This window comes from Notolepis coatsorum (assembly GCF_963971535.1).
Source record: "Notolepis coatsorum genome assembly, chromosome: 20".
NCBI lineage: Eukaryota > Metazoa > Chordata > Actinopteri > Aulopiformes > Paralepididae > Notolepis > Notolepis coatsorum.
This window is the reverse complement of record NC_140184.1, coordinates 41,803,987-41,830,632: the sequence shown is the minus strand read 5'-3', so window position 1 is coordinate 41,830,632 and position 26,646 is coordinate 41,803,987. Positions and strand designations below refer to the sequence as shown.

The following is a 26,646-nucleotide window of genomic DNA, read 5'->3' as shown; positions in this document are numbered from 1 at the left end:
ACCTTTAGGCGAAATTTCAGAAAATAGGGCTACAGCTTAACAGGTTAGCTTTGTTAGATAATTACAGAACAAGCTAATGTTGCGACTTGAGAGCTTGGAGCATGCAGCAGCAGACACTTTCAACCAATTTCTCATAGCGGACTATTTTGGCCACAGATTACAAGCTCTGCACTCAGGGTGAAGAACTTCCATATTATATATTTTGTGCTGGTCAATTTTAACGTTACCCGACATGTCGTATATATATATATATATATATATATATATATATATATATACACTAGGGCTGACCCCTATTAGTCGATTAGTCGACTAATCGGTCTAAAGGAGCCGTAGTCGACTGCCAACCTCTTAGTCGAATAAAAAGAAAAATTATAAATCTTTTATTTTATTACATTTTTGTATCATTATTTCCAAAAGAAAAGAGGCCTAGAAGCGTGGCTAACGCTAATGGCACACATACCAGAGGCTAACTGCCTACGAAAACAGGCACAGAGGCACTGAAAGAGGATTTCACCCATCTAATGACCACACTAGACTAGACAAATATCAAGATGTATCCATCAGTGGACCAATTGCATGCTTTTGCAGAGGACAAGAAGCCTTCAGTCGACGCATTCAGACATTAAGCACCCCCCACAGCCCAAATGGAATGATACAAAATATATATATATATATATATTATACCTTTTTTCTTTTTTTAGTCGACCAATAGTCGACTAACGACAAATTTTGGCCAATCATAGTCGACCATCCAAATCCTTAGTTGGGGACAGCCCTAATATACACACACTAGGGGTGGGGGAAAAAATCGATACGTAGTAGTATCGCGATACTTTGCGTGGCGATACTGTATCGATACAGGGACGCCAAGTATCGATATTTAATTATTCATAATTTTATTTTTATTTTTGTATAAGGAAGTTGCATTGTTCATTTCAATACCTGTAATAGTACAGTTACCACAGTAGTCCTCCACACACACACATGTGCATTCAGTTAAGTTGGAATATGACTAATACAAACAGTTCAGTTTGTCAGGTACATGCAACACAGATTACAGTGTTTACATCTGTCTGCTTGAGAAAATACCATGTTCTGCAATAAAAATGATTGAAGTGAGATGAACAGACTGAACTTTATTTTATTAGATAAAACATGTTGACAGTTTTACTTTGCAGTTGAAAAAAGGTAATAAATAAAATTTGATAAACAAATATTTTAAAAGAAAATCGCAATACTCAGCGTATCGCGATATATTTAGTATCGCGATACATTTAGTATCGCGACGCAAGTATCGCGATAGTATCGTATCGTGAGGTCTCTGGTGATTCCCACCCCTAACACACACACACACACACACTGAGACTGCTCAACCAATCACTGGTCATCGCCAAACAAGCCCGCCAGTCCCGATCAAATGGCTGGTCCATCAATCAGTGCACCTTAACACTTTGAGTGCCAACGACGAGATAACTCGTTTGTTCATGCCGACCGTTCAGTGCCAACGACGAGAGATCTCGTTTTTTTTTTTAGCGATTTTAATTCATATTTCATCAATCTAGCCTCACGTTACCACTGCAAACTCTCTGAGCTCCATTGGGAAAATACCGCCCCCTATCAGCTCTCCCTGTGGTACTGCACCCCTTTGGATTAGACTGAATGAAACTCATAAAAAAGAAAATCCTGCTTCCACATTTTACTTCTCAGGCAAGTCACCCGAGACAATCGGATTCATTGTGGAGCCTCAGAACAGCGTAGAATCTGTGTTTCAACCACCCAGCGTTGGATCAATAAACACAATCAATATTTGGAATGGCGATCAGGAATTGGAATAATCTTTTTGGAGAACATCTGATCTGAGGTAAGGAATCAATTTTACCAGTCTTAGGATAATCAGAGCTTTTTTCACAGAGATATCAACGTGTGCCCTATGTGTGTGTGTGTGTGCGTGTGTGTATGTGTGCTGATCAGGAAATGAGATCATCGATTTTTCAGCCCGCTTCTATAGCGTGCATAAGTACATATATACTATCGATAATCTAGCGTTTATTTGAAAACGATTCATAAATAGGCCGAAAAATTACAACGTTTTTTGTGTATTCCGGAATATTCCAGTAAAGGGCGTTTATCACAGAATCTTTATATTTTCCTGAAACTTTCAAAAAACGAGTTTTTCAAAATGGTATAAAACGGAAATGAACAGATTAAAAAACAATCCATTTTGACAATGTTGACTGCAAACAAGTCATTGATAAGCGACGGCCATATTATACACATAGCCATAATTTAAGATGTAGTTTATGCGTTCGCAAATATGAGAGCTCTATCATTGAAGTGGGCGCTGGAGCCTGGCACGCAACAGAGTTCTGGGGCACCCGACCCCCGGCACGGAAAGTGTTAAGTAGGACAAAACCAGATATATTGGTATCGACTTCAAAAATAAAACATCATCCTGGTGCATCCATAGTTACAGAAGATCTGTTAATTAGGGCCGACCTTCAAAGCTTTTTTTGGCAATCGAAGCTTCGATTTTAATTCTAAAAAAAAAAATGTTTAATCTTATGTTGTGGGACTTGTACAGCACTTTCGTAAACTTTGTTGTTTTTAAATGTGCTCTATAAATAAAGTGGGTTGGATTAATTAATTAAGTAGCCCCTTTCGTGACTGTGACGCATCCAACAAGGTTTCACTCGGCTGTGTGATTTAATTGTGATTTAATTCAAGGTGGATCGCTGTTGTCGTTTGAACAACTTCAGATTTCATGGGAACTACCAATCCCCCAAATCAAGAATATTTAAGATGAATGAAGTAAGATTTTGATTATTTGAAATATGGCCTGTGTAGACTAAACTATGCACAGAATTATGTCAGTCTACAAGGTCCGGATTCTACATGGTCCGGCAATGTAGACCTTGTAGACTCCACTACAGACCAATTATCAGTGAATGTTCATGCATTTTTAAGAAGGGCAACTTCCACAAAAAAACAAAGAACTCACCAAAACATCTCAGTAGCACCTTATCTAAATGTTATATTTCAGATTCATATTTATTTATGTATTGCATGCATTTCTACATTTTATTTCCTATTTTGTTTATTCATCCCAGTATCTTTCTTTCTTATGTGTGGAATTCTACAAGGCGCGCGCACACACACACACACACACACACACACACACTTACATTTAGTCATTTAGCTGACGCTTTTATCCAAAGCGACTTACAAGTTCTGTACGACAAGACAGCAAGAAGGGTACAACTCTATCAGCCGAGTAACAATGTTCATCAAAGTGTTGCGTGTTACAGTGTAGGTTAGTTTATTAGGACAAGTGCATGACAGTAAGGTTAGTCACGGTTAGATTTTTTTTTGTATCATTTCAGATAATGGTTGAAGAAGTGAGTCTTTAGTCGACGGCGAAAGATTGGACGGGATTCGGTTGTCCTAACTGGGATGGGTAGCGCACGCACACACACACACACACACACACACATCGAAGTAAAAAAAAAATTGAAACGTTTCTTTTTTCTTTTTTTTACTTCGATTTTTTTTTATGTTCGAAGCTTGTGCCATCGAACAAAGCTTCGAAGCTTCGAAGTATTTAAGACAGCCCTACAAGTGTTAATCATCAAAGTCAGTTTCAATGTTGAACTTGAGACAGTAGAAGTAGAAAACAGGCATACGCGTTTCCTTGAGGCAATAAACACACGCATCTGACCACAACCTGATTCCTGTTACCTACGGAACAGTGCTACATCACACCGGTGGACTGATGAGATGTGTTTACTTTAATTAATAATCGACTTGTTAAAAATAATAAATAAAAAAAGAAATTAGATTGTGGGCGTGGGCCTGAATGCGCTGCATGACAGATAGGAGACACGCAACATCATTGAACTGAATACAACAACAACCGCGACCACCATCCCTCAGGCTCAGGGTAAAACGTTATTGAATAGAATAGAGAAAGAAGAGTCATGCAGGTCCGTAATGGGACATACTATTTCCTGTTTCATACCAAGGAAAATATATCAATTCATGTGTATCACACCTTGTTTGGAGGCACGTTGCGGTGTTGTATGAATGTCCGTTCTATATGCCGCAAACTATCATTAATTTGATCTCCGAGAGACAGCCCCTTATCAATCTAGCACCAATCCTCCTCACGCACTGAGAGAGAGTATGTGTGTGTATGTGTGTGTGTTCCCCACAATATGAAGCTATGCTAAATTACAGGTAATCTCTCAGTGTTGTGCGTGGACTGAACGAACACCCGGCCCTTTGTGCAAGTTATATTTTGGGAAGGGGTGAACATGGGAGTTTTGAATACAATTCTGCACGCAAAGAAAGGTTCTGCAAGCACGTTCCGTTGGTGGTTAACGTACCATTGCATTCGTTCGGTACACAGCGAGTACTGAACCGAAGGTCCAGTACTGAAACGGTTCAGTACAGATACGTGTACCGTTACACCCCTAATATGCATGCAGTATTGGGTATAATGTGTAGAGCATACAGCGACAAATGTATGAAAGCCCACTGCTCCAATCCATCTGGGATCAGCTCAGCAGGATCCCATCAATAGTAGTGAACAGACAAAGCCTAACAGACTCTTCCATAACTCTCCTTTTCCCCAGTCCACCATGCCTTGTAGACTTTGTGGTTTCCCCCCCAATGTCCTTCCATGTCCTTTTCTCTCTCTCCCTCATCTTTCCCTGTGGATCCATTCAGAATAATGTCAGATGCAGCCTCCTACCCTCCTTACTCTGAGGTTCATTAGCTCAGCAAACAACCCTGATACATCTTAGAATACTGATCAAGAGTGCTCTCACGCCCCACTTGAAAATAAATGGACTGCATTCATATAGTTCTTTTATCCAAAGCGCTTTACAACTTATGCCTCACATTAGCCCACTCACTCATACATTCACACACCGATGGCGGAGGTATACATGCAAGGTGCCAACCTGCTCATTTTGGAGCAGTCAGGGGTTAAGTGTCTTGCTCAAGGACACTTTGACACGCTGCTGGGAGGAGATGGGATTCAACCGGGAACCTTCCGATTACCAGATGACCGCTCTATCTACTTGGAGCAGAAGATGCAGCCAGATGACTGACCTATAGCAGTCCCACTTGGCATGGAAATATTAGTGGATCCGAGAGAAAGGTGTTTCATCAAGCCTCTACCAGAATCTCTGCTCTACAAATCAAGTAGCACATTGAAGAATGTCTTTCAAATTCAAATAGACAAAATCCTAAGCATTAGCAGCTTATCCCCCACGTATGTAATAAAGACAAATAAAATAGTTTTTTTCAAGTGTAGAAAAGCAAATTATGTTAAACATGCATCAGAATTTGTACTGAAATTGTACTGCAAGAAGTCCCCGCATAAAATGCATTATTGTATTTTAGTTTGTATAGCCCAAGTACAGCAGAGGGATTATTATGGGGTGCACCTCTGATAGGACTGTTGTGTTGCAACAGCAAAGTTACAGCTGATCATGTGTGCAGTAGTGATTTAGAGATCAAGACTGTTTTTGTGTGTGTGTGTGTGTGTGTGTGTGTGTGTGTGTGTATGTGTGTGTGTGTGTGTGTGTGTGTAGGTGTGTGTGTAGGTGTGTGTGTAGGTGTGTGTGTAGGTGTGTGTAGGTATGTGTAGGTATGTGTGTGTGTGTGTGTGTGTGTGTGTGTGTGTGTGTGTGTGTGTGTGTGTGTGTGTGTGTGTGTGTGTGTGTGTGTGTGTGTGTGTGTGTGTGTCCATCCTACTGACCCGTGTGTTGTTCCTTTCGGCCTTCAACTCCGCAATCTCCTCCTCCTTCTCCAGCAGGTGTTCTCGACACACGTTCACTTCCTTGGTCAGTGCAGCAAACTCCTAGAACAGAAGACCAACACAAACATCATCAGAACTTATATTTACAAGGGTAACAGCCCATGACCCCCCCCCCCCCCCAGGTTGAAGTCACTCTGGACCAGCCCGTTTCATTAGGAAACACGTCAAATTATGGAAATGAAACATGATCGTAAACTAGGGCTGCACGATTTTGGGAAATAATCTAATTGCGATTTTTCTGACATATTGCGATTGCGATTACATTTGCGATTATAAAAAAAAATGTAAGCAGCCCCACAGAGGTTTATTGTAAAATGCGGCTTGCATCTGGCCTACGCGGTGGGTCTGTTCGGGACACAGAGTCTGAAACATTTTCTTTTTACCTGGGAATCGATACGGTACCCAACAGTACATTTTTTTCTGTACTTTACTCTCCCTCTCTTAAGTCTAAACTTCACAACACACAATCTAAAACCCCTTACCTCCCTCTCCCAAACTGTTCCTACAACAATTTTATTTTATGTTGCATGATCATGTATATTTATTTTGTATTATATTTTTTTTTTGCAATCCTCAGTAAATACTATCAAACTCCTCTGATGTCAGACCAGATATGAGACGCGTGCACACACACAGAAAAGGAGAATGGCTTAAATGATTTTAGAATACTTCAGCTAATGAAGTTAAATGTTTATTATCATCAACTATCCAGTTCGTTTTTATAGTGCAACGTTTTTCTACTTTTCTACATTAATTGAACCAGTAGAGAGAGAGACCGCCGATTCATTATGCTGTGGTGGGTTATGTCGTGGGCCAAATGGACATACGATCTACCAGATGGCAATCAAATAATTGGAATATTCTTTTTGGAATCCCACCGGCCACAGGTAAGAGCAATTTAACGTCAATTTCAGCTTGATTGTGCCTTGTTTTCATAGCCATCGCCCTGATCAGCGTATGTTGTTGTAATAACAAATGCCGTTATTGACAATCAATTAATCAGAAACACCCCCCCCCCCCCCTTCATGTATTCATGATGGACCATAATACCAATCATATGCATTAGATTTTTTTTTATTGTAGCGTGTGTAGGGACGAAATGCCAATGGATTTTGTATAATACACGTCGTCGTCACGGGCTAGTACTAGCCTCCCAGGAATGACCCTAGACCGCTCTAAAACAATACTTGTGTTGTATGGATGGAAAAATTATTTATTTTTCACATATTGAACAATAGATATTCGATGTCAAATGGGCCATAGTATTGCATCCATAGCTATAATATAGTTATAGCCCTGCAAACAAGGTGACGGACTCCATTGGTTTAATGCGTGGCAGCGCATAACCATATCCCGGAAACAGCGTGGCAGCCAATGAGTTAATAACAGTACATTTGCAAACAGTGCCAGTGCAGTTCAATGCCAGTTCAGTTATGAGTTTTTTTTTCTCAATTCAGTTCAATTGCCAGTGCAGTGAAATAACTAAATAATAATTAAATATTTAAATAATACAAAATAATAATTTGTTTAAAAGAAATCAGTGTAAATATCAACATTATCTGGCCATCCTCAGTAAATACTATCAAACTCCTCTGACCTCATTTGGTCTTTCCAAAGACCAGTGATGGGACGGGCGTCCGCGCGCGCGCGTGCGTACACACACACACACACACACACACACACACACACACACACACACACACACACACACACACACACACACACACACACACACACACACACACACACACACACACACACACACACACACACACACACACACACACACACACACACACACACACACACACACACACACACACACACACACACACACACACACACACACACACACACACACACACACACACACACACACACACACACACACACACACACACACACACACACACACACACACACACACACAGAAAGGGAGAATGGCTTATAGCAGACTTAATGATTTTAGAATATTTCAGAATAGAGGAGAGAGAGATGAGTGAGTCAGTCTGACTTTCGGAGCACGCACTGGAGCCTACTAGGTCCGTTGTCTCGTAATGGATTTGGTAGCTGTCCTTTCTGTGCGTCTCTCCATGCAGCGTGCCGCGTCACCGTTTTAAAGTCGTAGTGAAGATTGATTTATATGAAAACAGAGTTATGTATAATAATTAAAAAGAATTAAGCAAAGGCGGTCAAGTGGCATAGCGGAGATTGCGTTCGTCACCAACACCGGAGACGCTGGATTCGCCTGTTCACAGCTCCGGCGTTGTCACCAGCTTGGCTGGCCGTTCACACTAATACAATTGGCTGTATTAGAGGGTGGGAAAGCTGGCGGGGTGGGTCCGGGTCGTTGTAAACAGCGACTCCTACAGTTCGGTCGGGGCGCCTGCTCAGCGCGGATAGGATCTAAGGGGGGTAGTGTGATCCTTCCACACGTTACACCCTCTCAGTGAGAGTCCGCGCTGCCAGGTGAAAAGAAGCGGTTGATTGGCTAGACGTGTGTCGGAGGAAGCACGTGATAGCCTCCACTCTCCCAGACCGACTGTGGGGGGTAAGTGCGCAGCGACCAGGAAGGGGATTGGGAATTGGCATAACGACTAACATTGGGATGGGAGAAAATCAGAGGAAAAAGGAGATAAAATAAATATAAAATAAGCAAATTCCACGTCATTCCATGTTAACACTTTCTATGCCACTCACGGCTCATCTCGGGTTTACAATAGTTACGTTTGAAAGCCACTCACGAGATTTCTCTGATTATTTTTTTTTTGCGATCTGAAATCATATTGCATCACGCGAGCCTACCCTAGCCTACCCAAAGGCCGCCGGCGATCAGATGTGAAAAAAGCGCCCCCTATCGTCTCCCAGATGACATCAGGGATTTTGGAATGGACTCAATGAAAATGGATGGGGGGAAAAAAATATTCCAGTCTACATTTTCCAGTCCACTGATGCAGCCGGGGTTACCAGAGTTCATTCTGGAGACTCTGAGCCGCGGCAAGCACGAGTTCTACTGTATACACGTTAGATCTATACACTTATCGATTTTTTCGAATGGTGATCAGGAATTGGAATATACCAGTTGTGTTACAAAGGGTCAGATTAAACCGAATATATATATTTATTGCTTGAGATCCCTTGTATAATATTTGTATATCGTTTGATATCCCTTGTATATTCTTTGTATATATACACGGAATATCCCTTTACCTGGGTACAAACCAGACCATAATATTCGTTCTCCTATTGGACAGCGACCCCTAGGCGCCAACGACCATACCCCCAATGGCAAGTTCAAAGGCAACGCCAAGGCATGTCTCAACATGTCCAGGTTTGCGCAGTAATACGAGACAGAACTGAAGTTGGCACTAGATAATTCACCTTACGTATAAATACGGCGCAGGTGGATACAGCAGCACTTAGCACTAAAACGTTGATGCCTTCACCACGAGACAACGTGTAGTGAAGTGGGCAACTTTGCCTCTGAATAGAGCCTTGAGAACCGCATGCGAATATATTGCTAAAGTGTCAGAGTTTAACGCAGTACCGTTGAGTTCGACTTATTCTAATGTGAAGTAATAGTCTATCATTTATAGTGTATCGTGCGGCTACCGTTCTTCAGTGACCAGCATTACCACCGGTTCGTCGTGTATATAGCTAGTGCACTTATCCAGGCTGGGCGGCCTAAACTCGTGCCCCCATCCGAGGAGTCCTAGACGAGAGCCGTTGGATATGTACACCGGAGAACCTACACCGGCGACTGCAGAACCTTTTCTGGTTGGATTATATTGCTTTGGTACCGTGACTGCTGGAGCAGAGAACCGTCTACCCCACTATCGTGTGGGATCTACCCCCGTGAGGAGCATCCCTCGAGCCCGCCTCTAGGAGGAGGCTGGCTAGCTTTCATCCATGCTGTCGAGCATACTGGATTATAGCTGTTGCTTTGTCTACCGATCAAGGGAGTACTGCACTGGTTCCTGTATCTGGAACCTCGTTATTCCTCGTTGACCCAGACTTTGCACCCGAACATTCCTCTACCCTGCCGGCCTTACACCCGGAGGGAACCCCCCCAGTGTCTCCAGCTGGTACTAGTGTGCCTTATGTAATTGCTATGCTACAGGTGGCGTCAGTTTAGACCCATCTTACTATTCTCATTGACTTACGCTCTTGACCTACTTTACGTGTGTTCTTCGCCTTACAAGCGCGAGTATAATTCTCAATCTGTAACCTAACGTTGCTTGCTCTGATAATAAATACCCTCTAAATAGAACTTTATGTGTCATTGCCGTATTCTTGTGTGGGTGTTCATCATATATATTCATGTACTGTATGGCCAGTAATTAAAGTACATAACTAAGTAGTGGTTTAATAATACCATACTCTCAATACAGTCAGGGAATTGTACCCCTCAGTTACAAGCTGGATACCAACTGATGTCAGGTAAGGAATCTATGTTATCAGTGTTAGGATAATCAGACTCGTTTTGATGAAGATATAAGCTTTTTTCTGATATGTGCTCCAGCGGTTTCACTGTAAAATCCATGAGGAAATGAAAACGGCTATTATCAACGCGCGCCTCGAATGTGCGTGCGTGTACGTATACTATTGATCATCTAGCGTTTATTTGAAAACGATTCATAAATAGGCAGACAAATATCAACGTTCTGGAATATTCCAGTAAAAGACGATTATCACAGAATGGGCTGTTTTTTACCTCAAAACGGGTGCTTTTCAAAATGCTCTCAAACGGAAATGAAGCGATAAAAAACCAATCTGCCTTGACAGCACTGACTGGAAAATGATTCTTTGATAAGCGACGGGCAGATTAGACACATAGCCATAATTTAAAACATAGATTAGGCGATATTAACGTTAACATTAGCACCGATGGTGGCATTCAAGCACTAAGTCGTGGTGCCCTGGTGGCACTGAAAGTGTTAATATCTCAATTCCGTGAAATCCTCTGCGATTGCGGATTCCATAGGGCCCTAAAAGAGGAACAAGTACAAATGGGGAATAACAGAGATTAAAAGATGTATTTAAAAAACTGTAGAAAGTCTATAGGCTCTGAAGATTCTCTCTCTCTGACCATATTTTTTTAGATTAAATGCATGATTGGGTCCAAAGAATGTGCCATTCTGATGTTTTGCCCCATAGGACCCTGAGTAGCAAAGCCTTCTTCTTACATTTCACAGGGGGGGGGGGGGGGGGGGCTGTCGGAACTAGTCTCTTTTCAGTCACCACCACAAGTCTTTTCTTTTCTCTCCCTTCTCTTTTCTCATGCATCTGAGCTTCTTTGGCGACTGCCACTGATTTTGCTTTGTGAGGAGAATAGGAGACGTGTGATTGGTTAGGAGAGAGGTCTGTGGTTCTGCTCCAGCCAACGGGACACAAGAAGAGGTGGATCCAGAGGTAATTACAAAGCAGCTGACTTCCTGCATTCCACAAAGGGTGAGGTTGAGTACTACTCTTGGAGAGTGCAGCCTTGAGCTCTCCCTTTCGTACTCAGTCTTTGTCTTTGACCCCTATCTCTCCAGCTACGTTTTCCTTACTTCATTCACCCAACATGACATCACATCACACTGACTGAAATCTGGGACAGTGTGTTTGGAAATGTAGGCTCATTTAGCTCAGGGCTTCCATTGTGACAACCGTCTACCCTTGTGAGTGAAAGGATCATGGCAGCGCAAAAACCATGACCTCAAGATGAACTTCCTAACAATTTTTAAGGTAACAGACAGTGACAAACAACTAACTGTTGTTAACTAACTAACAAACTCAGAATGGGCGACTGTGACCGGCTTATGTGTTCATTGTATCAGACTAGAGTCAAATGAATCAAACCTAGTTCAACTGTGCAAGTGCACTCATCCGGTAGTTCTGATGTTTCTCTTCAAGCAGTGTGTTTTCGGAGTCTGTAGTGGTTATGGCTCAGATGATGACACCAGGGTTTCCGTTAGCCGCCAAATACTGGCCAATGGCAGTTTAAAATTGTAATTGGCCAGCAAATATAAATCTCGATGGCCATCATGGCCAGTAAAACAAAAATAAGTATATATTACATTGACTACGGCGAGGGAATGTACATTACAGTGTGTGACAGCCGTAGCTTACTGAATGCATAGAAAATACTACTGTCCTGCAACGAGAGGGCGAGTGCATGTGCTAGCAGTGACATCACTTTGGCAAGTTCGACAATCACAAAACACAAGGTTGCGGTCCAATTTTATATAGGCTAGTTCTAATATTAACACTTTGGTTGCCTTGGGTTAAATTCATGATATACCATAGGTTGCCGGCTCTATTAGTCTATGGAGAAGTACCCCTTCTTTGCATGGCTATAACTTTTTAAATTCTATTGCTAAATTTGCTACATTGCCATTATTAGGGCCCATTCAAAGTCCTATATGTATTGTTCATTGTGTAGCAACGTTAAACTTTTTCATTCACATATTCATAGTAAAGTATGGTCTAATGTATAAGTATGTTTTCATCTCTTTCTGCAGCTTTCTCCAGAACGTGATCTATAGCCCCAAATGCATTATATTGATGATGCAATACAGTTTTATGGCAATCAGCGCGATATAAAAAATTCCAACTAGACGTACTTCTAGAAGTTACTACACGTCATCTGATGTTGACCGGATGGGCTAGGGGGCGTTTATAATTCCGTGGGCAGCGTTATACCAATCATCTAATGTGGGTCAAATGTTGATAATAGCAGTTAGTATCGAAGACGGTAACGTTACATGCTGAAACTCACCCCAGTCTCTGCGCGCCGTTGGGCGATCATCGTAGAGTCGAAATCTTATCATTATGGGATGTAAATTTACCCGGTCCATCTCCAGCTTGTATAATGGTATATACGTCCAAATCATGTTGTTTATCGAGTTATTGGCAATCGATCACTGTGTAGCGTGACGAGCCAGAGTCCCGGGACCTATAGCGAGTGCCCGGAAGTACTACGGACGTCTAGCACAACCTCTATGGCACATCCTGTTAAGCGATTGCGCCGATCGGCCACCAGATGGCGCTCCTGAACCGCCAGAGAGCTCAGTGGGTCCTGCTGGTGGATCTCAGGCCAGCGGAGGGGACATATGAATCCGATCGCAGATTTTTGAAATATTGATATAAGGACGACGTAAAGCGTCCTCCGGCAACTTGAGCATGGCCGGGAATGACGTCTAAAGACGTTTCCCGGCATAGAAAGTGTTAAGTAGACTACAGTAAACAGATGTCCCTTTATACAAAATCCCTCCACTACTAATGTTAATAATGAAGAGGGACAAAATGTTGAGTCAGTACCAGCAAAAAAAAGAAAGAAAACATGTCCATCTTCGGCAGATTTGTGCCCATTCTCAGACTGAAAAGTTCAGCGATGTGACAACCTAGGGCTGGGCGATACGTGTTTTTTTTTTGTTTTTTTTTTTAAACAACAGATTTATGTTTATTTTGCAGCAATTCTTTGTCGTTGCCGCCATCTTTAGTGTTACATCCCCTCACACTCCAGTTCTCAGGCTGCAGCTGGTTTGAAAGCGAAAGTAAACCGGCTTCTCTGCTGGCTGTGGCTCCAGGGGAGTTGAACAGTTCTGGCTCTGCTAGTTTATTTTCTATCTTTTGGCGCTTTTTTGGTGGACAAACCACCGCACATGTGCACCGTGACTCATGACTGGAGACTAGCTCTGCTAGCACACATAGCCTACTGTGTGCAGACGGTTTCAAACTGTATTTTAAATTAGAAAGCAAACAAAATAAAAGAGAAAAATAAATCTCAATTTGGTCAGTATTGTCATTTGGACAAGCAAAGCCATTACTTTAAGTTGCAGGCAAGAAAGACAAGTCTGTCCACTGTCTCTGGTTTTAAAACTGCCCTGTTGCAGGTCAGAAAAACGTTTTCTTTTAAATATCGCTTATTAAAATATATCACGATAATTATCGTTAACGTTATATCGCCCAGCCCTATGACAACCCCATCCCTCTCCTACAGGTTAGCTAAGGGATATACCTGTGTATGTGCTAAACCTGTCTGTCATTCACAGCCTGGCAATCAGACAGACAGACACACCTATTCAGGTGTGTCAGGAGGAGTCACACCTGAGCTCAAAGGCTATAAGGACTGGCTTCTCCAGATTGTCTCTCTCTCTCCTCCAAGCTGGCCATGATCTTTTGTTTGGTTTTGTTTGTTTGATTCTCACCTCATTACTTGCATACACCACACACTGAGTCATCCATGCACTCACTACATCACTGATATTACTGATCCACTCATTCTTTAATAACTTTTTTGTAAATAGTTTCATTGGTTAATTAAATTACTTTTCTTTAAATCCTCAAGTACTTGTGTGGTCTCCCTTGTTTTGTCTGTAGCCTGAGCATGGTTCATGAACTGATGGACACATTACCATATGCAAAACTTTCTGTTAAGGTATGATTATGTTAGGTTCTAATTTAAAAATAAAATGAATAAATGGACAGTAATACCTTCCTTAAAATGTCTATCCATTCAGTGATTAATCATTGTAGATTACCATAACCAATGACCATGTTTTCATGCATTTCAGTATTACATAATTATAATGAATAATGATATTATTTCATAAACTTTCAGTGCAGTTCCATGGGCCAGTTCCATCTATCTAGTAGGGCAGTGTATTGTTAGAAAATCTATATCTATACCCATAACAGTACTGTTTTTAATTCTTAGAGCATGGTGCAGGGACTAGAAATGCTTGCTGGTGAGGGCAGACCTTCCAACTGCAGGCCAGGTAATAGTTAAAAGGAAACATGTACCCAAAGCACTTAGTGTTCATTTGTCAATCAAGTCATGTTGGATATAATAATGCTGGGAGCGACTGACTGTGAAAACTGCATTTTCTTTAATAAACAATTAACATTCTGAAAATGTTTATAATTTGTCTCAACATTTTTCAATAGCTGGTAGTATTGATTCGATTCGATTGATGCCTTGATGGTACCGATTTTCAATACCAAGCCCTACCATCTAGCAGCGGAGTTGAATTTCTGGGTTCAACTAGAATAAAAAGAAAAGCACCCGTCCAGGTTGACTAAAGATGCTAACATTTAATTAAAAGGTACATGTGAATGACGAGGTACGTCTTCAAAATTGTGTATTAATTTTAGAGTTGTTCAGATACCGATACCAGTATCGGAAATGCCGCCGATACTGCCTAAAATGCTGGTATCGGTATCGGCGAGTACACGTCAATTCTAGCCTCCGATCCCATGACGTCATTTATCTCCTGCCAAGAGTGAGGATTATAAAATGAACGTGTTTTAAAGTGTGATGCTGTTTGTCATTTTAACAGCAGATACACTTTCTTAAATTCCATTGTCCCGACAGAGCGTGTGACGGGGAGCTCGGACGAGATGTGTTTTGCTTGCTGGTGTTATTATAGCATTAGCTGAAAAGCTAGCTAGTTGGAACAACATCCGCTTTAACGTTACATCAAATCAGATGATCGCCTGTCCTTTCTCCAGGACCTGACACTGTCCGTCTATCAACAATAATGCACCCACGGTGAAATCGTATTTAAGTCAAGTAGCTACTGACTAGCGTTAGCTGACTAACGTTATCAAATGTGAATGCGGGGAAGACGAGCTAGGTCAGCTAGCTTAGCTTGATAACGTTACCGTGGCTAAAGTTGGTGCTATTCATAATCCAGCAATAATGGCTGCAGACCTGCAAGCAAAGTACAGCAAGTTCCAAGTGCCAAAGGATAAGAGTCTGAGGCGGAGTCTCAAAAGAGAATGTTGAATATTTATTTTGCATCGAAAATCACAACATAAACGGTAATACTAGCTACTAGCTAACAGACAGGGTAGCGAGTGCAACACCGTCTTAACGTCCGTGCGGATCATTGGAGTAGGGTATATCTGCAGTGCCGCAGCCCCATACTCATTGATTAATGATACTAATACTAATCTATACAATCACCTGTTGTTGAATAAATACCATTACTTTCTAGTTATTACTAAAAAACAGTATATATATAAAACAGTATCTATAAAAAAAAATATATATATATAATTTATAATAGTTTTTTTATATATATATATATATATATATTTTTTTTTATGTATGCACTGGTATCGGATCAGTATCGGTATCGGCCGATACCCAAAGCTTAGGTATCGGAATCGGATCGGGAAGGAAAAAATGGTATCGGAGCTCCCTTCTACCGTGCAGAATATACGTTTCTCCCCATTAGTCTTTATTTTATTTTTATTTGTTTTTTGTCTGCTTGTTAAGTCGTCGTGTTTCAAATACTGTCGTCGACTTTTTTCGACTTTCTGCGATGTCGGTGGTGGAAACCAGATCCATGAGCGCCCCAGCCAGCAAACCACCACCGGGCCTGGCCGCACCATCGCCCGGTGTCGGTGAGATAAGCGAAGCTGTGCTCTCGGTCATGACCAAGCTCCATGCAGAATCTGAGACACGCTTCGCTGAAACACAAAGGAAAGTGCTGGCGGATTTTTGTGATAAACTTCATCGAGAGATATCAGAAGAAATAAGGTTGGCGGTCGTCCCGCTGATAGACAAGATGGAGTCGCTGCACGCTGTCTCCTCGGCTAATGCTATCGAACTAGCTGCGCTAACGACGGAGGTATCATTACAGGGCGAGAAGATGGTGGATCTAGAGTCCTCCCTGCTGGCTAGGCAGGCTGAAGTTACCAAACTACAGTCGGTAATTGTGGAAATACAGTCCCGGGAGAGACGCTACAACATCAGGATTGTTGGAGTACCGGAGGGCAACGGGGAAGGCCGTCTCTCTGAGACCATGCCGGAATTGCTGCAAAAAATACTGGGGAATGACGTCCTCCCCTCCCCTCCTGTCTGTGAGTCGGCCTACAGAGCGGGCAGGTCCACTCCTGGACTGAACAAGGAACCGAGGCCCATCATCGTCAAGCTGAACAGGCTTCAGCAGAGGGAACTCATCATGCGGTCGGCTCGTGCCAGAAGGGGTAATCTAAGGCTTGGCGATCACAAAGTGGCCATTTTCGAAGACTTTACGCCGGAGGTTCAAGCACAGAGAGGCGAATACAAATTGGTCCTGTCCAAGCTATGGAAACTAGGCCTGAGGCCCACGCTATTCGCTCCCGCGAAATTATCTGTGTTGGATAAGGTCGATGGTCGGCGTTCATTTTGATCGTTGGCTAAAGCGAAGGAATATCTCGAGGGGATACCCGAGACTGGAGCTTGATAACTATATCGGGTGAGTGACTTGGCGATGTGGGCCTGAATACATTGTTAGGGCCGGCTATTCACAAACACTTGCTGTCATGCCCGGACATGCTAACTGCCCACTGCCCATCCAACTAGCGGGGCTTCCCAATGACTTCTGTTACTTGCTAATGCTGACCTCATGGTCGTACTTGTGCGTCGCCTATATGGAAGCTAACGAGCTAGCTGAACAATGTTCATAGACTCTAATGTGCTATCCGGATTCATCACTAGCTTACGCGCTAGCCTCGGGCTAGCTAGCGGGCTGCGTCTATCGTCTGCGCTGAGACATTTGAGACCCGTTAATATTTACGCACTTTGGTTGTTGTTGCTGTTTAAGTGTAATCGGTTCGCACAATTCAACGGTGATCGGGTCCTTAACTAACTTTTTGTATGCTTTTATTTTTATATCCAGGCTGTTTTGAGCTTTGGGCTCCGGTAGGAGAAGATCGGTTGAATATATATATAAACAATATATGATAACAGGTTGTGTCAGATATAGCTTATTACCATCCCCGGGTTAATGAATGTGTTTAATTCTATTCTTACATAGGTTATGTCATTTCAGCCGTTGTGCCTGATCAGAGGGGCTGTTACAGGTGTGCACTTTGACCATGACCCCCTTTTTTCCCTTTCTTATTATTGTCGTTGTTTAAAGAACATCCGTTTGCACAATTTACCTGTGACCCGATCCTGCCTTAGACTATCGGCTAGTATGCTTTAATTTAATTTTGTTTTGAATTTTCCTTTATCCATTTGTGCTATAACATTGCGACGTTGAAGCGCAGACTCGGAAATAGATGGTTGCAGGGGTGATGTTGAGTTATTATATAATAATGGCTATTTTTTCCATTATGGTTCTCATGTTAGGGCCAAGGCTCAGGTGGTTTTCGACCGATATCTTTATTGATTTTATTTGTATTATTATTTGTGTTTATTGGACTAGTGGGGGTTTAATCAGGGGTTTATCTAGAGGGGGGTCGGAGTGGGGAGCGTCTTATTGGATCCATGACTCCAGTGGGAAATGATAGGAAGATGACCATCCTTAGTGGATGGGACATAGGGAGGGGATTGGAGAGTGGGTATAGGAGGGCCTATAATAGGACGGGTGGGTTAGGGTTTAGAGTAGAAGGAGGGTGGGTTGTAACTGGGGTGGTATTTTTATGTGTTTTATGTACTGTTGTCTTATATGTGTGTAATTGTTCCTCCTCTGAACTCCTGGGATTGACCGTCTGGGCCCGCCTGGATCAGCGCCTCTGTACTCAGCCTGGCTGCACTGGTATGGTACCACAGAGTACTACATGGTACTGCATGGCACTACAGGGTACTACATGGCTCTACATGGCTCTACATGGCACTACATGGCACTACAGGGTACTACATGGTACCACAGGACACTACAGGGTACTACATGGCACTACGGGGTACTATAGGGTACTACATGGCACTACAGGGTACTACATGGCACTACAGGGTACTACATGTCTGCTCCTTTGCAGCACCACAAACATGGGAACTCTCTAACTCTCCCCCCCCCCCCTCTTCCCCCCCCCCTCCCCCTCTCTCTGAGTGCCCGTCCCCTGGCGCTGACTAAGGTGATGGATGCCTCGGGGTCTTGGCCAAGATTGTGGTGACTGCTCTACATGCACCTCCGAGGCCTTGGATCAGTTATTCACCGCCATCTGTCCGTGGTCCTGTCAACTGATTAACAGTATTAACAGACTGTTAACAGATTAACAGTCAACGCGGTTTCATTGCTGGGTTAAGTACTTCTATTCTATTCACATAATACGCTTACTTCATATATCTACTCCATTCACATATATGCCTACCACTTGTATCTATTGCTATGTCCGCCTACTACAATCTCATGAGCTGTCTAACGCCTGTCCCGTCTCCCTGTCTCCCTATGACTTGCTGTCCTGGAGGCGTGAATATTAAAGGCAACCAACTTGTGTTCAGCTTTTCGTTCAGCGTTTCTCTGATTGGCCACACGGCCAATCAATCAATCCACTAGCACGCGGCCTTGCGGCAAGAGAGACAAGAGAGACAAGAGAGTCGCGGCAGAGAGCCGCGCATGCGCATGAGGCTCCCCCAGGTCCTTGTGTTTGAGACAGCCATATTAGACACATAGCCATAATTTAAGATAATAGTTTCCACAGCTCCAGTTAACCTAATTTATACCGTAATGAATCATTAAAAAATATACCGTTAACTGGAATATGTTGTTTCTTTACACATATGTTGGATTATGTAATTGGGTTTTCATGACAAAACAATAAAAATCGCTACTTTACATCAGGGTGAACGCTGAACCGAGTCAAGCCGCGGGCGGCGCACTGAAGCCGGTGAATGAACAACCGCATTGCCCCGCTGGCTCTTCAGCAAGGAGCCTCCACAGCTCCAGTTAACCTAATTTATACCGTAATGAATCATTAAAAGATATTCCGTTAACTGGAATATGTTGTTTCTTTACACATATGTTGGATTATGTAATTGGGTTGTCATGACAAAACAATAAAAATCGCTACTTTACATCAGGGTGAACGTTGTTACACTGCCACCACCCACTTCAATGACAGAGCTCTCATATTTGCGAATACATAACAGTGTTTATTATTTCATAACTGTATGGGCTTTGTTTATACATGTACAGTGACGAGTGAATCTACCGTTGGTTGTTAAAAACGCGAAACATAATAATCAGTCAGCAGCGCTCCACGCTCCACTGCTACCACAGCCCAACACAAGTGCGTTGGAACAGCAGCCCAACACTACAGAAGTTGGTTGCCCGCGCTGCCGCGCTTGCTCTTTGGATTTCATTTGGGACGTGGGACGGCTGCGCTTGCCTGCGCGTGGGGGCGGGGGGGCGCGGCCAATCAGAGAAAAGCCGAACACAAGTTGGTTGCCTTTAATATTCACGCGTCCTGGAGTGTTGACCGGAGTGTTGGACGTCCCGTGACGAAGGCCGGGAGATTGCGACCCCCTCTGCGTGCCCCCTGTCTCCGGAGGTCTCGTAGTGGTGACCGGAGTGCCGGATGTCCCGCGATGATGTCGGGGAGTTCGCGACCCTCCCTGCGCCACCCCCTATCTCCCTGTCTCCGGCTGTCCCTGAGCAACGACCGAGTGTTGAATGTCCCGTGACTAAGACGGGGAGGACGTGACCCTCTTTGCGCCGCCCCTGTGCCTCAAATAGATCCGCTATCAACTCTATCTTTAAAAATGTTCAGTTGCTATTGCATGCACTCATCTGTGTTTCACCACACACGAGTGCATGCTTACCAACTGTCCGTCTGCAACACTATTATCACCAACATCTAAGAAGGGAGATCCCCCCTTGAATGGCCCTTCTAAGGTTTCTCTCCTCCACACTGCCTGTGGAGCTTTTTTCCCCTATTGTTAGGTTTTAGTGAGTTTTTCCTTACCTTCGCGTGGGGTATGTCTGGGAGTGCTTGCATTCTTTCTTTTATTTGCATTCATCTAAAAATGTTTGGACCTTATGGTGTTCTTGTTCTGTTCTTGACTTATCGTTATGTTTTCTTCTTGACTTGTTTAAAGAAGACCTGTACGGCCCATGGGGACATTAACGTGTGTTGTCGGGCCCTATAAATAAATTTGATTTGATTTGATTTGTATGTTCTCTACGCATTTAGACAAACTCGACCATGGCTAAATTTAATATTTTAATTTGGAACGCAGGAGGTCTTAACGCCCCACACAAGCGTGCCAGTGTCCTTTGGTTATTGAAGAGAAGAAATATTGACATTGCTCTCCTTAGTGAGACGCATTTATTGGTGGGTGATGTGTCAAGGCTAGCAAATCGAAAATATCACGTTATCTCCTCATCCTCAGCCGATGATAAGACGAAAGGAGTCGTCATAGTTACAAGACGTAACCTTGATATCAAAGTACTGGATGTGTGGTCGGACACGGAGGGAAGGATTACTATAGCAAAAGTTGAGTTCTCTCATAGGAAGATGGCAATAATAGCATTGTATGCCCCTAACACATTTGATTCAGCGTTCTATAATACAATCACGAAGAATATGTTGGAACTTACTGGATACGCTCTCATTGTGGGTGGCGATTTTAATGCGTGCTGGGATGCGGAGATGGATACGTCCGGATCCTCTGAAACAAGCGACCAAAAACGGTCCTCTAAGGCCCTCAGGATGTGGGCCCAGGACACTGGGCTCGCAGACCTATGGCGCTTATCCAATCCCACCCTCAAGGATTACTCTCACCTGTCTGCCAGACACAAAACCTTCTCTCGAATAGACTATGCATTTGCATCCCCTAATTTGTTTGATAGTTTCGACGTCTCATTGGTTCCCCTGGCTCTCTCGGACCACAAGGGGATTTTCCTTGTGGCAACCTTTGGCAGGCTCTCCACGAGAGCTCCCAGGTGGCGTTTTAACTCAACCTTATTAAAGAACGATGATTTCTGCTCTGAGTTCAGGAGTAAACTAGCTGAATTCTTGCAAATCAATGTTGGCACGGTCGATGACCCCAGGGTCCTATGGAACGCACTGAAAGGATTTATCAGGGGTCATGTCACACTTTTCGCCTCCAACTTACATAAATCCCGGTCAAAAAAACTAGAAGGACTGGAAACATTATATGCGGATCTATACGCATCTTTGCAAACTAACTATAGTGAACGACTAAACACACAACGTAAGATAGTCAAGAAGGAAATAAACTCCATACTTAAACAACAGTCTGAGTTCTTGATACATAGGATAAGGCAAAATTACTACTTTCACGACTCCAGGCCTAGCCATCTATTGGCAATGAAAATACGCTCGAATGATCATTTCTCGGATATCCCCTTGATCAAGACGTGACAGGGTACAATCACTACTGATTCGAAAAAGATCAACGACACTTTTAAAGAGTTTTACTCAGTTATATAGCTCAGAGGTTAATCTCGACGACTCTAAATTTGAATCGTTCATTGGCGGGCTTGAGATACCCCACATTTCTGAGGAAGAGGCTAAGGAACTGGGGAAACCGATCACCCTTAATGAACTAAGGGAGACGATTGCTGAAATGCAGAGGGGTAAGGCACCAGGCTGAGATGGTATTCCACCCGAGGTGTATTTAGCTTTCTGGGACCAACTGGGTCCATTGATGCTCGATATGATCAATTACGCTATCGAACAAGGGGAGTTCTCAAGAGATGTCAACATGGCGTTGATTTCTTTACTTCTCAAGAAGGACAAAGATCCCAATGATTGTGGTAGCTATAGGCCCTTAAGTCTTCTCTGGGCCGATTTAAAAGTGTTTGCCAAGGTGCTGGCCCGTCGCCTGCAGAGATTTATGACGGTATTGGTACACTGCGATCAAACCGGTTTTATCCCGGGGCGCCTGGCTGCAGATAATCTTAGGAGGCTGTTGCATGTAGTCGATAACAGTAAAGACAATACAGCTCCGTCCACTGTTCTGTCGTTGGATGCCATGAAGGCGTTTGACAGACTAGAATGGTCATACCTGTGGAAGGTACTTGAGGTCATGGGTCTTGGAAATAATTTTATTCATATGATTAAAGTCCTGTATGCCTCGCCGTCGGCAATGATACCGACAGGCAAAAACTGTTCCACACTTTTCCCAGTCTCCAGATCTTCTAGACAGGGTTGTCCTCTGAGCCCCGGGACTATTCGCGCTTTCCCTCGAACCATTGGCCCAATTTATTAGGCAATCAGAGGACATCGTCCCCATAATGATCAATAATACACCACACAAAATTGCTCTCTATGCGGATGACCTACTGATTTTTATGGATGACCCTTCCCGGTCGGCCACAAAATTATTGGAAATAATCGACGACTTTGGTAAATTGTCAGGCTTTAAGATTAACTGGAACAAATCAGCCTGCCTACCTCTTAATGAGCTGGCCAAGGCGGTGCGACTACCAGCTGATATCCCCATAGTGGAACATTTTAAATACTTAGGTATAGAGATATTCCCCACGCTGAGTCAAACTACTAAGTACAACTTCACGGGTACTTATGATAAAATACGCCAGGATCTAGACAGATGGTCGTCCCTTCCTAACTCCTTACAAGCCCGAGCTTCCATAATCAAAATGAACGTTCTGCCTAGGATAAATTGTGTTAGCTCAATGCTCCCCCTGCCCCCTCCAATAGACCACTGGCGCAAGGTACAATCGATGGTATCTAAGTTTATCTGGAATAACAAACGCCCGAGAATCAAAAGAGCTACTACTCAACGTAGGAAACAAGATGGGGGCCTCGCAATCCCTGATTTTAAGCTTTATTTCTGGTCCTTCTCACTGAGACCTCTGATGTGCTGGCTAGACCCTGTAGATGCTGTATCTTGGCGCTCCTTAGAAGCGGCGGCGGTCTCACCGCTAAGATTGCAGGATGTGGTGTACTCCACTGTCTCTATTTCGAAATGCCGGCTGAGGTATGGACCGATCATAACTCACGTGATCCAAACGTGGCGTAATGTACAGAGGTCGTGTGGGGTTAAATGCCCATGGCACCTGGACTCTCCAATTTTTAATAACCAGCAATTACTTGTTGGGCACAAGCCGGTTAATATTCCTCAATGGCAAAGGAGGGGGGTGCATACTCTGGAGGATATTTATGATAAGAACGGCCTCCGTGCGTTTCAGGACTTAAGAGAATTTTATGATCTTCCCGGCGAGTCCTTCTTTCTTTATCTTCAACTAAGGTCAGCACTGAGGGCGCATGGCGTGCCGTGGGCTCAAGCTCTGCACCCACACCCCTTCCTCAGGCTCATAGTGGACAGGACGACCTCCAGAGGGTTTGTCTCAGACTTTTATATGCTCTTAATTCAATCCACGTATAGAAATCTATCATTGGTTACAATCTGGCGTGTGGATATCCCGGAGTTGGACCCCGAGTTTGACTGGGATGATGTTTGGGCAAATGTGTCATTGTCTTCCCGCAACCCCAATCACCAGCAAATTAATTTTAATTATATTCATAGGACCTATCTTACACCTAGGAAGCTATTTGCTATGGGACTGGTAACCGACTCTCGGTGCACTTTGTGCTCTCAAAAGGCCACTGGCACTTATATGCATATGTATTGGGATTGCCCACCAGTGGCCCGCTTCTGGAGGTCAATAACGGACAAACTTTCAGAGCTGTGTGGCTTAACTATCCCATTCTCAGCTGTTACGCTACTCCTGAACGATATAACGACACTACCTGCGTCTGTTCAACTAAAAAGGGTTGTCCTAGCGGGTGTCACAGCAGCTAAGAAGCTAATGGCAATGAGATGGAAGGAGCCTGAGAAGCTTACAGTGATTAACTGGTCCCTAACACTATTGGATGTGATTTATCTGGAGATATCCACAGCGCGGGTGATTGGGGTGGGACAGGCAGGTATTGACCTGTGGTTTGCAGCAGCCGAAAAGGTCAGGACCGCCGTGTGCGGCTGAGCGGGGTTGAGGTGCGTGTTCGGGTGAGTCCGGCGGTCTCTTGGGAGGGGGAGGAGGAAATGTTTTGTCTGTCTTGTCTTTTGTCTTGTCCTCTTGAGTTTAGCTGGGGTTTTTATGGGGGGGCAGCTATTTAACTATTTCTTCACTGGTTGGCCACTTTAACACGGTCTCTGTGAGTCTATGGAACACCTCTACAGGTTTTTGTTTTTTCATGAAGGTTCATTGCTCTGTTTTCGGGTCGTGTTCTCAAAAAATGGTCCTTGTGGTGGATTGGAGATGTACGTTTTATTAATATAGGGTCACACGGCCGGGAATCGGGGCTGAACACTGGGAAAGACCATTTATTAGATAGTACCCCTTGGAATTAAAATTTAGAAGGTTGAACTCTGTTTTCTTTTCTCTTTGTCTGTATAAATTGTTAGTCTGTATTATTATTGTTTTTTTTATTTTCTTGTGAAGTTCTATGTATTGTGATTGTGGTTAATGTGTTGTCTTGTTTCATGTGAATAATAATAATAAAAGATTTAGCGTGCCTTCCACTCAGCACAGCTTGAAGGATATAGGCTGCAATTCATAACAATGTGACCTCACAAACAGGAGCCTTCTTTTGTTTTTAACAGTCTAGTAGTCCCCTTGATAGTCCCCCTATCTAGGGGAGACCCTAGAGATGCATAGAGTGAGCTCTCCCTATTAGGGATGGCTATTTGAATATTCAAAATTATGTAGGCATTCGGGCATAAATGCAGCAACTGGGGTTGGGTACCGTTGGGTACATTTGAACCAATACCGGTACCAGTTCCTGGAGTTCGGTATCGGTAACCTTTCCTAGCGTGAATCAGTACTGGTCAGACTACTGCTTGACCTGACTCCTAGAACCCACCTCACCCCTGCCCACTTTGACAACCTAGGATGGCTTAGAGTAGACGCCAGAGTACAGCAACTTGCAATGGGCCTGGTCTACAAGATACACTACACGACCAAGGTACCCATGTACATGTCAAAATACTTCCCAAATGTCAGTGAATACCACGATCACAACACCAGAGGGAGCTCCACAAATCATGTTAAACCCAGATTCGGCTCAAACAAGAGACTAAACACATTTAGCAATTATGCCACATCAATGTGGAACGCCCTACCCAAAGCTGTAAAGGAATGTGAATCACTACCCACTTTCAAAACCACTCTCAAAGAACACCTACGTAAGACTGCAATTCGAAAATGGCCCCTGTAAATGTCCTAACCCAACCCCCTCCAATGTACAGTAATTTACCTAGTATGGTTGTCAATATTCCAATGTACAGTTTTGCTTGTTTGCAGTGTCCCCCCCCCCCCCAACCCCCTCAAATGTACAGTAAATTATCTAGTATGGTTGTCAATATTCCAATGTACAGTTTTGCTTGTACAGTTGTACAGTGTTTTCCCCCCCCAACCCCTCCTTGTACCCATTCTGCAATCTGTTAAAAGTGTTCCTACTGCCACCATGCCGTTAACTCTTTCAGTGCCACGCCTGGTTTTCCGTTTTACCGCTTGAATGCCACCATCGGCGCCAATGTTAACGTTAATATCGCCTAATCTATGTTTTAAATTATGGCTATGTGTCTAATCTGCCCATCGCATTATCAAAGACTATTTTCCAGTCAGTGCTGTGAAGACAGATTGTTTTTTTATCGCGTCGTTTCCATTTCAGAGCAGTTAGAAAAAACCCCGTTTTGATATAAAAAACAGCTCATTCTGGAGCATTCTATGAAAATCGTCTTTTAGTGGAATATTCCACAACGTTGATATTCGTCTGCCTTTTTATGAATCGTTTTCAAATAAACGCTAGATGATCAATATTATACGTGCACGCAAGCACATTACGGCCGCGCACTGATAATCGCTCCGTTGATTACCTCACAGAGTTTTACAGTGAAACCGAAAGAAGACATTTCACAAAACAGCTTATAACTTCATCAAACTTACTCCGATTATCCTACCACTGATAACATAGAGTCCTTACCTGACATCAGATGGTATCCAACTGGTATATTCCAATTCCTGATCACCATTCGAAAAAATCGATACGTGTATGGATCCAACGCGACACAGTAGATCTCTATGATCCGCGGGGATCTGAGGCTCCAGAATGAACTCTGGTAA

The 26,646-nt window shown here is 43.3% G+C and overlaps 1 protein-coding gene across 15 annotated transcripts in view; it reads right to left on the bottom strand.

Moving 5' to 3' along the window:
- The window catches only part of ppfia1 (PTPRF interacting protein alpha 1), a 150,898-nt gene that overhangs the window by 77,718 nt on the left and 46,534 nt on the right, over nucleotides 1-26,646 (bottom strand). For all 15 annotated transcript variants that reach the window (XM_084337818.1, XM_084337827.1, XM_084337825.1 and 12 more), the window contains exon 3: nucleotides 5,768-5,869. In XM_084337818.1, the coding sequence (XP_084193944.1) occupies nucleotides 5,768-5,869 (102 nt within the window). The remainder of the gene's footprint in view (nucleotides 1-5,767; nucleotides 5,870-26,646) is intronic.